General features: G+C 36.9%; 1 protein-coding gene across 1 annotated transcript; it reads left to right on the top strand.

The window, feature by feature from the left end:
- Nucleotides 1–7,030: 7,030 nt before the first annotated feature.
- On the top strand, nt 7,031–15,603 carry LOC127988035 (SLAM family member 5-like). The gene is made up of 4 exons (XM_052590530.1): nt 7,031–7,241; nt 10,717–11,052; nt 13,131–13,466; nt 15,476–15,603. The coding sequence occupies exons 1-4, from the start codon at nt 7,031–7,033 to the stop codon at nt 15,601–15,603; spliced, it is 1,011 nt and encodes a 336-aa protein (XP_052446490.1).
- The last annotated feature ends 1 nt before the right edge of the window (nt 15,604 follows it).

Here is a 15,604-nt window from a genome sequence, read left to right on the forward strand (position 1 = left end):
AATATATTTTTTCAACTGAAAGTGCTGCTCCTCTCTGCTCCTTGAACATGCAGATGCAGAGAGAGTGAGGCGTGTGCGCACGCTGGGAGAAAGAGAGAGAGAGAAAGCTCGTGCGGCAGCAGTACCGGAGAGGCTCAGAGACTAAATAAGGTCTGTCAAAAAAAAGTCGCTAGATTTGTCGCTAGTCGCTTTTTTGGAAAAAAGTCGCTATGGGGGTCTGAAAAGTCGCTAAATCTAGCGACAAAGTCGCTAAGTTGGCAACACTGCCCCTCTCCTGTGTTGTACCGTCACGTGACTCACCACTAGCGCTACCACCAGCAGTCAGGCGCGCGCACCGCTCAGCCGCGCATTTCTAACAGCAGTCAGTCAGAGGCGGAGAGAAAGAAGAGCGTTGTATGGCTGTATTTTCAGGCCGATCTACCCTTTTTGTGTTAGCTGTGAAAGGGATACTAGTTTCTATATTTAAACTTCACCTAGATGTGCACCAGAATTAATTATTTTTTATTATTTTATCAATAACTGATTCTCCAAGAGCAGTGGATATTACAAGGCGCCTATCAGAAATGATTGTGAAGGACCTGCAGCCTCTTTCCATAGTGGAAGATGTCGGCTTCAGGAATTTTGTATAAGGAGAATTTGTTTTACATTGTGAAGTAAAACGTTGTGACTTTAAGAAAATAATCCTGAAAAGAAGTGCACAAGAGGAGAAACATTTTTTTATTAACATGCTACTTGAAAAGAGAATTTGTTTTTACATTTTTTATATTTGTGAAGTAATCATTTTGTAACTTTGTTTATTTAAATAAATCAGAAGTAACCAAAAGTTGTTTCTGAACAAAAGCTTTCGTAGTACTGATTAATAACCCAAAATGCAAATCACAAAAACAAATTAAAAGTCATGAAAATTCATTTAGATTTAGGTTGAAGACGCATCCACCTTAATTATTAAAAAGTATCGATATTGGTATCGGTATCGGCGATACTGGCCCTGTATTTACTTGGTATCGGATCGATACCAAATCTAGCGGTATCGCACACCTCTATCAGCTATTACTGAACTGAAGTAAAAAAAAAAAAAAAAAATCACAATGCTTCAGTGTTGAAAGACACACAAGGAGACAATCAGTTCAGGTTTTTAGACAAACACACGATCCTCAACAGTGGTGACAATTTTTCATACTGCAGTGTAGGGCTGGGCGATATATCGAACGATATGATCATGCGCATCTAATCAGTAAAACTGCTTCTGTGATCACCGCTAAAATCTCCATCACCTGCTTATAATTGGAGTGGCATTTAATAGACAGAGCCGTAGATCGCTGACAAGCCACGCCATATCGCGTTCATTATCGCAGATGAATCGCCTTCGATAATGAACGCGATATGGCGTGGCTTGTCAGCGATCTACGGCTCTGTCTATCAGAGGTGGGACTTTCAAGTCACAAGCAAGTCTTCAATTCATATTCAAGTCCTCAAAGGGTTAAAGCTAAAGAGATAATTAAGTGACTAATTAAATGATGATTGTGCATTAGTGATGAACATCTGCTGTTAACAATCAACATCACTGAAGTAAAGAGAAACACAAGAACTACAACTGAAAAAAAGTAAAAGAAAAAAAAAACACTATGCCACCATATTTGTGGTCAAGGTTTGCTTTAAGTAGTGTCTTGACCCTTCTATCAATTCAAACCAATTTGATTTAAAACATTTGCAGTATTGTTTTCGCAACAAACATGTATGCATTGCTGAGTTGAACCTTGCAGTAACTGATGATCTTATGCTTTTTCTGCTTATAACTCATGATGACTGAACATCATGAAATTGTGTTAATCTTTGGATAGTAGAGTTGATTATGCTAAACTTAAATAAAGCTAATGTTAATTTGATTGTAATCTGACCACCTATCACATACAGATTAATTTCTTCTCTCTGCTTTACAGCACCTCATGCAATGCTACATAAAGAGATCTAACATGACAGTCAAGGGTCAAGAGCCCCACTAAAGCAAACACTGATCTCCATTATGGTTGCATCACTTTAACCAATAAAACATCAACATCTGATCCTCTGTAATTCTCAAGAACAGCAGGTGTTCATCATTAATGCACAATCATCATTTAATTAGTCACTTAATTATCTCATTAACTTTAACCCTTTGAGGACTTAGATATGACTTGAAGACTTGCTTGTGACTTGAAAGTCCCACCTCTGCTCTATTAAATGCCACTCCAATTATAAGCAGGTGATGGAGATTTTAGCGGTGATCACGGAAGCAGCTTTACTGATTAGATGCGCATGATCATATCGTTAGATATATCGCCCAGCCCTACACTTTAATGGCACCTTATATTTTTATTGAGTTAGTCAAAATTATAACAGATAGTACAGTCGTCGGCTCTAATAGTGCAGATGGTAAAACGTGTGTTGTTCACAATTTGATGCAATCGATCCGGGTCAGAATCTGCCTTTTGACAGATTTTTTCTACCTTTTCAAATTTCAAATCACATCAGAAAAGCATTTATTTAAAATAAAAACGAAGGAAATAATCAAAAGTTGTGAGGGAGGGCTTTATTGTCCTAATATGGTGTCATCCATTTAATAATTTGAATTAAATGTATAATTTACACTCAGTAATTATTGCATGTACTACAATACTGAGGTGCAAATAATTGTTACTATTTGCAATAAGTAATATAAATATCAGAAAATCCTGCTATTTTAACATAGTATAAATAGAATCTATAGCCATTTGCACTTAGTGTAATAGCCACTGCTTTTCTTATTTTAATCTTTCTTTTGCTATGGTTCTTGTTTATCTATTTTTTTTTTAACTATAAATGTGGACATTTTTCTTTTGCTTTGGCAATTCTGCATGTGAAACATTTAAGCCAATAAAGTAGCTTTAAGTTCAGTTGACTACATACAGTATATTTTCAGTGTCTGCCTCCAAAAAAAAAACTAAAAAACTAAACTGATGACAGTGATCTTTTTTATTTATTTCAAATAACAAAACAGAAAATATAATTGTATATACAAATATGGATTACCAGAGACCCCAGCTCATTTGCATTTGAAGGGGGAAACACAAAAAGAAGGGTTTTTGGCTAATACCCTCAAAGTGGCACATTAAGCAAGTTATAAAAAATACTTTTTCATTTTCATTTTATTCTGTAACCTACTTGTTCTACATATCTGTGTAGGCTACCAGTGTTAAATGCTACTGTTTTTGACAGTGTTGATAACTTTTTGTTACGTCAAGAAATTCCTGCAGAGGGCAGTGCAGCGTGGTTGCTGAGATGGAACATGTATGAGCGTGTTTCCAGGGGGAACAATGAACTGTTGCACCTCTAAATGCACATGGAGGTGAAAAGTTTGGAGAAGGACTTCAGTGCCAGACTCCCATTCAGCTCAATCCTGAAGATGCAACTGGTATGAACATTGTTAACATTTTCATCTATGTTGATGTCAAGGATACATTTTGAAGTGTGAAATGTCAGTATTGTGTTTAAATTACGTGGCTTTTGTTTGATGGAATTTGTCACAGTGCTGATGATGATTGATGCTAAGTTGATGTTGTTTGATTTATGTTGAAGTTTAAGAACAATTGCATGAATTGAATGGTATAAGTTCATCAACATTATAGTTTGTTATAAATGAAACCTATGTATTTGATCTGCTTTATTGATATATTGATGTTGAATTCAATGGAATGTGAAATATCTTTATTTATATTAATGCACATTTAGTGTTTGTATCTTTTTAAAAGTTATCAGGCTTCTACTACTGCAATTACAGCTACTATTGCTTTGCGAAGCCTTTGCAAGCAGAAAAGTCAAAGTCAGCTTTATTATTAATTCTTCCACGTGTACAGCACATACATACAGAGAATTGAAATTGGGTTACTCTCAGACCCTTGGTACATACATATAACACTAACTGTAGAACATAAAAATACAGATAGATAAAGATTTAATATGATATACAAATATACAAAGAAGGACAAAAGAGGGGTTCAGAGTTCAGTGGTGCCTGGGTCAAAAAATGGGCAGGGAGTTCAACTTCCTGACAGCCTGATGGGTGAAGCTGTCCTTCAGTCTGCTGGTCCTGGCCAGGAGACTCCGTAGTCTCCTCCCTGATGGCAGCAGACTGAAGAATCTGTGTGTTGGGTGCGTGGGATCACCTGTGATTCAGTGGGCTTTATGGGTTAAATGGGTTCCATAAATGTCCTGGAGAGGCGGGAGAGAAAGAACAACAATCTTCTCAAATGCTCTCACTATGCATTGGATTGACTTGTGGCAGGAAGCGCTGCAGGCACCATACCATAGAAGGTGCATTTATTTATTTTAGGGCTGTCACTTTTGTGAAAGAATCATTTTCGATTTTTAAGACATAAGTGTTCATTGAATCGATTTTAAAATCGATTTTCCATGTCTAAAAAAAAAGACGTTTCCTTTTTCAACGTCAAATAACGGATGAACGTAAAGAGAGCGCTGGAAACGCACGAGTCAGCAAAATTTCTTATTTATTGGCAAAAAAAAATTATATGCAGAGGAGACGGCTGCCATAACAAAAGAAAAACATCACTGCAGGCTTCAACCCGGCTGCAATTATGATTTAGGCAATTCAAAAATCTCCAAGATTATTTTAAATAATCATTCAATCCATTTCAAACAACTGTTCAAAAAATGAAACTTTAAAGGGACTTGAGAACAGGCCATGTTTTTTTTTTTTTATTGATCGTAACCGACACTTAGGCTAGACAGCACTATATGCAGGCATAATGAAATGCGCAAAAAGGCTAGGGCCATTACAAATTTATTGGACAGGAAAACAAGTCGATCAACATTTTCGGGGTCCAGAGCAGAGTGTTTTTTATTCACTATATGTCCAGCTGTTGAGAAGACGCACTTACCGCACTGATGTCCCAGGGACACTCCGGTACAGCTGCGCAAGGTGGGGGTATTACTGCCAATTTTCCACCACAAAAGCCGGTCGCTGTCAGCTTGTAATGGTCCTTTTCATAACTCAGAATCTCCTGTAACTAGATGCGCGAATGAAGCGAATTAGCGTCTACGCGTCTTTACATTGACTTATCATTGAAATCATTTGCGTCCGATGCTCTATTCGCGTTTGGTGTGAACGCAGCATAAGAGGTCGCTTTCGACGTCACTGGGTCTTATATGCGTGTAAAATTGCTGGTATTTCCTGTCTAGCTTTCGCAAGGCATACTGTACTTTCGGAATTCTTTATTTTCTTTTTCTGCTTGTTTGTGAGTTTTGTTACATCTATATTTTTAATGTTTAATTATTTTAAAATGAATAGTGTACATATTTGGTTAAAATCGATTCCCTATTTTCATTTTTGAAACTTTGCAAGGTGGAGGTACAGGGACACATTGGTGTCGCACAGTGGAAAAGTGTGTTGTCACTTTAACTGTGTGTTAGCAGCACAGCAAAAATAGACTCGGTACCGAAACCCCCGTTTCACTGCTGCTCACGCAATGCTCCTGCTTGACGCTCATGTGCTGCTCCTGCTGGTGTGAATACTCTCATTGCTTAACTTGCATGCCGAAAAAAAAAAACATGCACTGCCCACGCTTGCAGTGTGAAACCGGTGTGACAGTTATGTGGTCAGAGGCATCAAGGTGGGGGAGGGGTAAACAAAGTCCAGAGTGTTGTTCCCCGAGTTGGGGAGTATAGAGCTTGGGAACATGATGTCAGCAACGCAATTCATTCTGGGACTTTAGGACACGGACGCTGCTGTATGTATTGTATTGGATTGATAATAGACTGTTTTGTTTGCTCTCTACAGCTAAAAAATAAGTTACAATGGTAAACCTTGTTGTGTAATTAACTGCCATACTCGTACTCATGACCGGCATGGAAAAATAATTTGAATGGAGTGCGATTTTTCAGCTTTCCCGCTGGAAAACCGCACCTTGATCTCAGGTCTCCGAGTTAACAAAGCGGCGTCACATAGCTTGGTTAGCAGCAGTAAGAAGGAAAAGAAAGATTGTCCCTTTGGTCTGATATATACTCACGTATGTACAGTGCTCAGCATAAATGAGTACACCCCACTACATTTGTCAGAAAACCTTTAGTTTCCTTTCAGAATCAACATTTTCTATGAGATAATATACTACAAAATACTCCCACAAATGTGGGCCATTGATTGCAAACTATATTTGTTAATTTGCACACACAAAAAAGTGATTTTCCTAACAAATTAATTCAAGCCCATGTTGCAAAAATGAGTACACCCAAATTATAGTCTTAGGAGAAAAGCTACACTTAAGACTACAAAATTCTAATTAACAGGCATTCAACCACAGGTGAGTCTAATGATTCATTTAAGAGGTGTCCAGCAGACAGGTGACTTTAAAAGGGCATTACTTAAAGAAAAGCCCTTCCCATTTCATGCTGTCAGCAATGGCTCCCCATGGAAAAGAAATGTCACAAAATCTGAGAAAGGAAATAATCTCTTTACACAAAAAAGGTGAGGGCTACAAGAAGATCAGCAAAGCTTTACATATCAGTCAAAATACTGTAGCAAAAGTGATCCAAAAATTTAAGAAAGATGGAAGTGCAACCATCTTACAGAGACGTCCAGGCCATCCACGGAAGTTAACATCTCGACAGGAGCGTCTTCTGATGAGAAGGGTTGAAGAAAATCGCCATGCAAATTCACTGCAGTTAGCTAAAGCAGTAGAAAGCCAAACTTGAGTGACCGTTTCCCGTCACACCATACGACGTACACTGCAGAGGAATGGCATGCATGGGTATCGTCCACGAAGGAAGCCTCTCCTGAAACCCATGCACAAAAAAAGCACGCCTAGAATTTGCTAGGGCCCATGCTGAAAAAGATGAAGACTACTGGGACTCTATACTCTGGAGTGATGAGACAAAGATCACTGTTTTTGGAACTAATGGTTTAAAAACTGTATGGCGTCGTAAGGGTGAGGATTTCAAAGAAAAATGCATGGTGCCTACAGTGAAACATGGTGGTGGCAGTGTCCTTATGTGGGGCTGCATGAGTGCTGCTAGTTTTGGGGAGCTGCACTTCATTGATGGTATCATGAACTCAACAATCTACTGCTCTATACTGAAGGAGAAGATGCTGCCATCACTCCGTGCACTTGGTCGTCGTGCACTTTTCCAACACGACAACGATCCAAAACACACATCTAAAGCTACTGTTGCATTTCTGAAGAAGAACCGGGTGAAGGTGATTGAATGGCCAAGTATGTCTCCTGATCTGAACCCAATCGAACACCTGTGGGGAATTCTGAAGCGACAAGTTGAGAATCACTCTCCATCCAGCATCCAGGCTCTAAAAGAGATTATTCTTGAAGAATGGAAAAAGATAGATGTTGCAATATGTCGCCTTGGAAGAAGACTTGGTGCTGTCCTTAAAAATCACGGTGCTCATACAAAATACTAGATTTAGTAGTTTTTGTTGTGGGGTGTATTCATTTTTGCTTCAACTAATTTGAGTAAAACTGAAGATTTTGTGATCTAAGTTAGATTATTAACCTTTAATTTCATGTTATGGAGTTAAATAATTGTTCAATAAAACTCAGCCTTGGTGAAAGTTTGGAAATTGTTCTTTTGTTCATTGAGCTACTGATTGAATTTGTACTTTTTAAAGGGGGTGTGCTCATTTATGCTGAGCACTGTATGTGCATTTATATATATATATATATATATATATATAAATATACATAAATGTACGTTATATAAACTTTTTTTTGGATGTGATTAATCGATTTGACAGACTTACATTAAATGTTACCTATGCATGAACCACATCTCCTGCATTATCAGTGTTATGCATATTGCACCTACCACCTGTTACAATAATAAACGGCAAAATTGATCAATTCTGTATCTCTTTATTTGTGCATCATAACACACTGAGGTTAATTTGTACAGCTTACAATAACGCATATTAAAAAGTAAAGGGGCCGTGTAACTTGCTCGTTGACGCGGAAAATTTGTAGGTTCTGCACCCATCCATTTGTAAATTGCAGGTGAGACTCCAGAGATTTATCATTTTTAAACTGATCAGAGGTGTACGCTCTGACACTACAAACAAGGTAAGAAAACACATTGGGGAAGGTTACGAGCGGCAGCTCTTTAAGATCATCCGACCACTCTTTGTGTTCGTGCAGATTGAGTTCGTTGATTGTCTTGATTTTTTTCTAAATACCGCATCTTTGCTTCCTTGTTGAGTTTTTCTTTATATGTAATCTTACACTTGATCTGTATGTCATGTCACTTTCACTTTTACTGATAAGCGTGTCCCAAAAAATGGCCGCGACTACCCAGAATGCAATGCGCAGTGACATAGTTTCCCAAGCCCTATATGTGTTGGTGTTTTTTTGGGAACACACTCTTAAGTCAGCATGGTTGAAATACCCAGCCAAGATTAGAAAAAAGCATCAGGGTTGGCTCTCTGCTGCTCACTGATGTGCTAGTACAGTTCACGGAGTGCTTCACTCCTGTTGTTATTGGAGCTGAGAGAGATGTATATAGCAACAAGCAGTATACTCCTTTGGTAGATAGAACGGCCGGCACTTAATAATCTCAATATCCACGAGGGGTGAGCAGTGTCTGCAGACCACAACAGCATCATGGCACCACACATCACTGATGTAAACACAAAGCCTGCAGTTGGGGATAGCTGGCTTGTGTGGGTTAGCCATTAGCCTAGCCCGGAAAACCTCCATGCTTACCTCTCTTCTGCTTCCTCTCACGCCACTTGTGGCACTTTAGCCACAATTTTAATTAAAATGTGGTTCTGCCAACTTCGAACAGAAACTCACGATTGTATGCAACTTCCCACTCGATTAACATAACAGTGTCTTGCAGCGATCATTTTCTTACCACGGATGCTAAACATTCTTACAAACTGTCTAAACTTAATTATACATGCAGACATTTTTATAAGGAGTGTTATACAGCAATCATTCAGAGAGCAAATTTGATTTGCCCTGACCTATGTGACCTGACTGTCAGTAGTTGTGTTCGACTTGAACCACGGCTACAGAAGGTGGTCAACCAGATTAGCAGACAGCAGTCAGGACGGAGTTGAAAACCAACACGTCAAGTCGGGAACTTTCTGCTCCTGGTAGTGAGGGTGTAAAGTTCACATAGTCTCTTATTTACTACATTATACAGTTGCAGTATTCAATTTTAAAATTTCATTTTAAGCTGTAAAATGACTGAATATTGTATATTATAAGGGGAACTCTCAACAGAAGTTTTTTTTTTTTTTTTACTTGATATTTCCAAATAAGAAGTTTCCATTCCTAAAAATGTTAAATTATATGATAAAATGTATAAATATAATTGTTTCTGCTTTGCTTCTGAACCAATTGCAGTATCGTGTTCTGTAGATTAAAATGCAGAGCTTTTCATAGTCGCGGTAGATGAAGGCACGTACAAACTTCGCCTGCAAACTAAACACACAAGCCCTGAATAGCCACTTTTACATACAAGATGTTGGTCCACCCAACAGATCAAACCTCATTTCTCAAGAAAACAACGGCAGCAGGTTTCATTTTGACTCAGATGATGAACGTCAGTAAACTGGCACTGTGTGATCACTCATAATTTTAACTACTTTTTCCACATATGCTATAACTGAGTGCTGAGTAAATAAAGACAACCATTTTTAAATCCATAAAGTTTAGGCTCTACATTGAATTTTTGTTATTTTATTATTATTATTTTTGGGGCATTGTAATGATTCACTAAAGAAGGCTAACTGCTGAAACATTTGATCATTCTTTTCTTTAAAATTAAAATAAATCTAAAAGTGATTAAGAAGATTAAAAGCGAGTGTGGATCCCTCACTAGGATGTTGATTGATCTACGCACCCTAGACTATTTTTTCATGAATTTTGACATTGTAAATAAAACAGATTAATGGATTACATTTTCAGGATATTTTTTTTTGACTTTCTTACTTGCAGTAACTTAATTGCAATACTTTCTTTCTTGCAATTTATGAAAATGATAAAAAAAAAAAGTTTATTTTACTATGAAATGAAGTCTATATATCGTATACTATATCGGAACTATATAACGGAGTGTGTGCATTTGCATTAGGAGGGTCAAACTGTGTCGTGGGAGGATTCACATTAGATCTGTTGTTTCTTTAGATCAGTTGTGTATTCATCGCTGGCTAATAAGATCTTATTCACTGAATGATGATGTTTCACATGCTTGTTTTTTTTCATTTGTCCTGCTGGTGTCTGATTGGTAAGTTATTATTCTCCAAATATATTTGTTTCATTTACATTTCGGAGTAATAAGGTCCTGCTGTGGTTCAAATTACATTTATTAAATCCCTCTTTTTGTTTAAGAAATCTTAATTTCAGTGTTTACAATTGCAAATCATCTAAACATTTCTAAACTGTAATTGAAATAATTCATTATTTCTGCAGTAATCATAAACCTCTATTAACATCATAGAAATTTAACAATACATAATGTTTGGAATATATCCAACATTTTAAAACTTGTACTTTCAAGTTGCATTTAATTTATCATATAATTTATTGCTCTACTGCTGATCAAATTGATTCGTGCACATCTGTTTGTTCATATATGACTTCATTAAGTTACGTGTCTGCTGCTAAAGTTACAAATAATGTCAAGTTTTATACACCAACAAGAGCATTAATCTGAAAACCTCTTCATGTTCATCAGGTGTCTTTGGTGCAGAAACAAATGAAATCCAGTCAGTGTCAGTGATGGAGGGAGATTCTGTCACTTTGCACACTTCTGTTACTCAAACTCATGAAGACGATGACATACTGTGGAAATTTGGAGCTGAAATGTCTCTCATAGCTAAAATCAGCATTGAGAAGCAAATCTCCTTCCAATATGATGTTCCTGATGGGAGATTCAAAGACCGACTGAAGCTGGATAATCAAACTGGATCTCTGACCATCACAAACATCACAACTCAACACGCTGGAGATTATAAACTAGAGATAAATGGACCTATGTGGTCATCAAAAACATTCAGCGTTTCTGTCTATGGTGAGTAAAAACACAATTTTTCCTTGTGTTAATAGCTTGGGATTGAATTGTTGCATTGTTATAGTTAGTGCTGTCAATTTAAAAAAAATATATATAATGCATTTTTTGTCCAATTTATATATAAAAATAAAATAAAATAGTATATTCAAAAACTTTAATGTTAGTTAAGAATTCAAAGTTTTTAAACTTATATTGCAATAATTTTCACATTCAGTGGGCCTTCCACCCGGCGCAATGGATCGCCAGTTGCGACGCAATTTTTTTTTTGCTAGTTTCAGCATGACACATTTATCATTTTCATGAATAGCAAATGCACTTGCACCTGTCTGTGCACTCATGGGTGTGCTGATCTGTAAATGAGGTGTGTTTGGGCACATTGTTGATGCATTGCTATTTTGAGGCAACTGAAAAATGATTGCGCCATTGACCAACTAATACCTGGTCTAAAATCAATGGTGCAGTTGTTGTTGTTATTTTTTTTTAAGTGGAGCATTCACAAATTGCACATACACTCTGAAGACTCTCTGATAATCCGGTTTATTGCACATTATGCCCAAAACACCCATGGCTCATTAAAGGAAGATGCCACTGTTTTTCCATATTCCAATATGTTCTTTCCTCAACTTAGACAAGTTGATAAGCACCTTTCCCATCTCAATTAATGTACTCTATTGCTGTAGTGCACGGAGCACCATTCATTCCTTAGGATCCAAACAGGGATGGATTTAGAAGCCACCAAACACTTCCATGTTTTCCCTATTTAAAGACAGTTAGATGAGTAGTTACACAAGTAAGAATTGTGGGCAAAAAATAAAACATGGTGATATTACTATCGGATTAAAAAAAAAATAACCATAATGTATGGCGGAAGATAACTTTGCAGAAATTTGACCTCTGTGCAGTAATACCTTAAAACTCGCACTCTCAGGAGTGATGATATTACTGCGCCGAGCCCGACTACTGCTGATTGTTCTAGTTTTGTCTGTGAAGAATGTGCCAAAATCATCTGTTAAAGATTAATTGAAGAAATTGTCATCTTGAAATGGAGATATGCAGGGATTTTAACAAAATGTTGTCAGCAATACAGTTGCATGCTGAAGTCAAGCTGTGCATCGCCTGTAGTGTTTCCCGGTTAAAGTATAAGCATGTAAAGTCACCAGATCTTCCACATCATCTAACAGATAAAAACACACACAGCTAAACAAGTTTGAGTGATAACAGCTTTGCCCGCCTTTTTAATTAATTAACAATTAGCACACCCAAAAGTGTATTGCTGGGCAATGGCTCAAATCAAAACTTAAGACAAGTTGAAATAAAAGTAAACAAAATAATCCTACCTAACAGCAAGTAAAAACTTAGTCAACAGACAAAGACATGAAGAATTATGCAAACACTCATGCGCTGCCACCTTCTCTGCTGACTAATTGCCTGTCCTCTGGTGACTAATTGTTTGGCTGCTTGTACATTAAGAGCTGCTGCTGCTGAATTTGACACTGATCTAACATGCACGCTTGTAGTTTCATTTATGCTTTAATAAGAAAAGATATAGTCTACAGTGCGCTCTGCAATATTTGTGCATGCAATTGAAGAGCACATGCTATAAGCGAAGAATAATGCCTGACAGAACAGGAAATTTGTTTTTACTGACATATGGCAAATTATCATCTGACCTCAGTTCACTCTTGTTCTATTGAAGCTGCCTAATTACCTGTGCCATATCTGCACTTGTTTGACTAGCGCCTGTTGCGGAGATGAAGTAGAGAGCATGACTAAGAAGACATTCTGCATCTAAATAAAAGCAATTCCTATCCAGAAAGTAGCAGTTGTGCGTGAGGTTGCCAACCCTTGACCCCGCCCCATGTTAACTGCGTCAAATATTTTTACTCCATTAAACTGAAAAAATAAAGTAAAATAAATACAATTAATAATAATCACTTGCATTTACATGCTAATTTTGACAGCAGTAGTTATAGTTTGAGATGATGGACACAATCACTGCTTATCATTTACTCATTAATCCACAAAATAGCATTGTTGTTTAGATTTACCCATATTTCGGTTTATTTCATGGTTTCCAGCTCATCTTGCCACTCCTAAAATTACCAGAGACTGTTCTTCATCATCATCTTCACAGCAGAATTGTTCACTGTTGTGTTCAGTGGTGAATGTGGGTCATGTGACTCTCTCCTGGTACAAAGGAAACAGTTTATTGTCCAGCATCAGTGTGTCTGATCTCAGCATCAGTCTCTCTCTACCTCTGGAGGTGGAATATCAGGAGAAAAACAGCTACAGCTGTGTGATCAACAATCCCATCACAAACCAGACCACACATCTGGACATCACTCAACTCTGTCAATCATTAACTAATCAGACTCAACATCTGGACATCAGCACACTCTGTCAGCCATGTTCAGGTATGATGGTGATATTAACATTGATTAACTAATCTGTTGTTCTGATCTGTCATGTTATATAGTGCTGATATTTGACATTGTTTGTTGTAGATCAGATTTCGTCATACTGACTTATATATATATATATATATATATATATTAGTGCTGTCAATCGATTAAAAAAAATTAACTAATTAATCGCACAATTTTTTAAAATTAATCGCGATTAATCGCAATTAAAAGACTGAAACTTTTTGGATATGTAAATGTAAAATGTAAATAATTAAGGTAAACTCAAGACAAAGAAACTATTTAAATTCAAAATATGATTGTTTATTGGAATTTTTGTTTAACTTGTAACACAGATTTTCTCATGTAAACAACATACCTGCAATAAACCATCAATATCCTCCAAATTAACTGTTGGCTTGAAAGCCATATTTATTACAGAAATAAAAACACAGGCATGTAAGTACCATTTGAATTTCAAAACAATCAATGCCAATAAAAAACAAAAATGATTTCCATGTTGAATTCTAAGTGGACTGAAAAAAAATTCCAAAGTATAGTCATTGCCAGTGCTTTAAGTGGGCCAGTACGCACCGGTACTCAGTACCGCCACTTCCAAATATAGCTCTTGAGCGTACCGCCACCTCTCCGTGCGCCCAGAACGTGCTTGTAGCGTACCGGTACGCTCATTTGGACATCTGTTTTAATAGAGGTTTTAATCTTTTACCTGCACTGCCGATTTTCAGAGCGCCCTTCACAATGCAAGCTTCCTAATTCATCCCACCCAGAGCAGAAACTACATTACCCATTCACCCTTAAGTTATACAAGTGAATAGCGCATGTGTCGCTTTTCCCACTGTTAAGTGTCAACAACTCATCGTGGCCGGAGAAGGTGTGTGAAACTCGTTGTGAGTTATACTAAAGCAAAATCTTGAGTATTTATTGTCTGATAAACATTAAAAACTGTCTGCGGAGGTTGAGTCGTCCTGCAGCCCCCGCTGGCTGTTCATTGGCTGCAGCATCTTTTTTCTAAGTTCTAAAAAAATACCGTAGACGGCAAGGCACAAATTTAGATATTCATTTATCTAATTAATCTATAGCTTATGCACAAAGACAATATGATCTTTTTGTCCCCTTTTTGTTTTAAAGCTTGATGAAGAGAGAGAGCGCATGTTGCTGCAGCTGAGGAGGACAGTGATGCACGCGCACAGGAGTGATTGACAGTTCGCGGCACTGTGTACAAAAAATACTCCGCTACACAATTATTTAGTTTATTTTCGTTTAAGCTTATTAACGTTAGCGTTACAGAAAGGTCTGATTTACGCACTGTTACAGTCATTGTTTTTTTGTTTTTTAAACAATGACATTTGAGTTCATGATTTTAATGTTGCTGTTTCTTGTGGCAGACTAAATGAAGAGTAATGTTTCTTTTGGCAGACTGAAGAGTAATCCGGCAGAGTTTTATACTGAAACTTTCCGTCTAAAAGTCCTTCCTTGGTCTTATCCATATTTCTTTGCACGTTGAACACACATAGGCCACAACTGGAAATAAAAAAAACTGCAACCGCGTTAATTGCGTTATTTTTTTTTTAACGAGTTAAATATTTTAAATTAATCGAATGCGTTAACGCGCTAATTTTGACAGCACTAATATATATATATGAAGAGTTCAGATGCAAAAACCTCTAAATGCCATCTGAAATTTTCATCTAAAATTAGGAATTTTTTCAGGCTCCTATATTTATGTCCAGTTATTTCACTTTAATAGCCCGGAAAAGGACCTGCACATTGCCATTAAAGTAAAATGACTCAACCTAAGCATAGGAGCTTATTACAAATTCAAATTTTAGATGAAAATTTCAGATGGCACTTAGAGGTTTTTGCATCTGAACTCTTCATATATATATATATATATATATATATATATATATATATATATATATATATATATATATATATATATATATATATATATATATATATATATTTATTTATTTATTTTTATTTTTTTTCCTTTACAGATAAGGGCATACTCTTGTTTTACACAGTGCTGCTCTCTGCTGCTGGACCTCTGTTAACTGTAGCTGTAGTTGGGATCTTCTGCATCTGCAAGAAATGTAGAAAAATTGACAGAGAAGGCAAGTATTGAG

Source organism: Carassius gibelio, chromosome B22 (assembly GCF_023724105.1).
Source record: "Carassius gibelio isolate Cgi1373 ecotype wild population from Czech Republic chromosome B22, carGib1.2-hapl.c, whole genome shotgun sequence".
Lineage (NCBI taxonomy): Eukaryota > Metazoa > Chordata > Actinopteri > Cypriniformes > Cyprinidae > Carassius > Carassius gibelio.

Excerpts from the sequence above, each read along its gene's own strand:
- LOC127988035 (XM_052590530.1), top strand. The coding sequence starts at position 7,031 with ATGAGTGCTGCTAGTTTTGGGGAGCTGCACTTCATTGATGGTATCATG. Across the intron at positions 11,053-13,130 it reads ATTCAGCGTTTCTGTCTATG|CTCATCTTGCCACTCCTAAA; the intron begins GTGAGTAAAAAC and ends CATGGTTTCCAG. Across the intron at positions 13,467-15,475 it reads ACTCTGTCAGCCATGTTCAG|ATAAGGGCATACTCTTGTTT; the intron begins GTATGATGGTGA and ends TTTCCTTTACAG.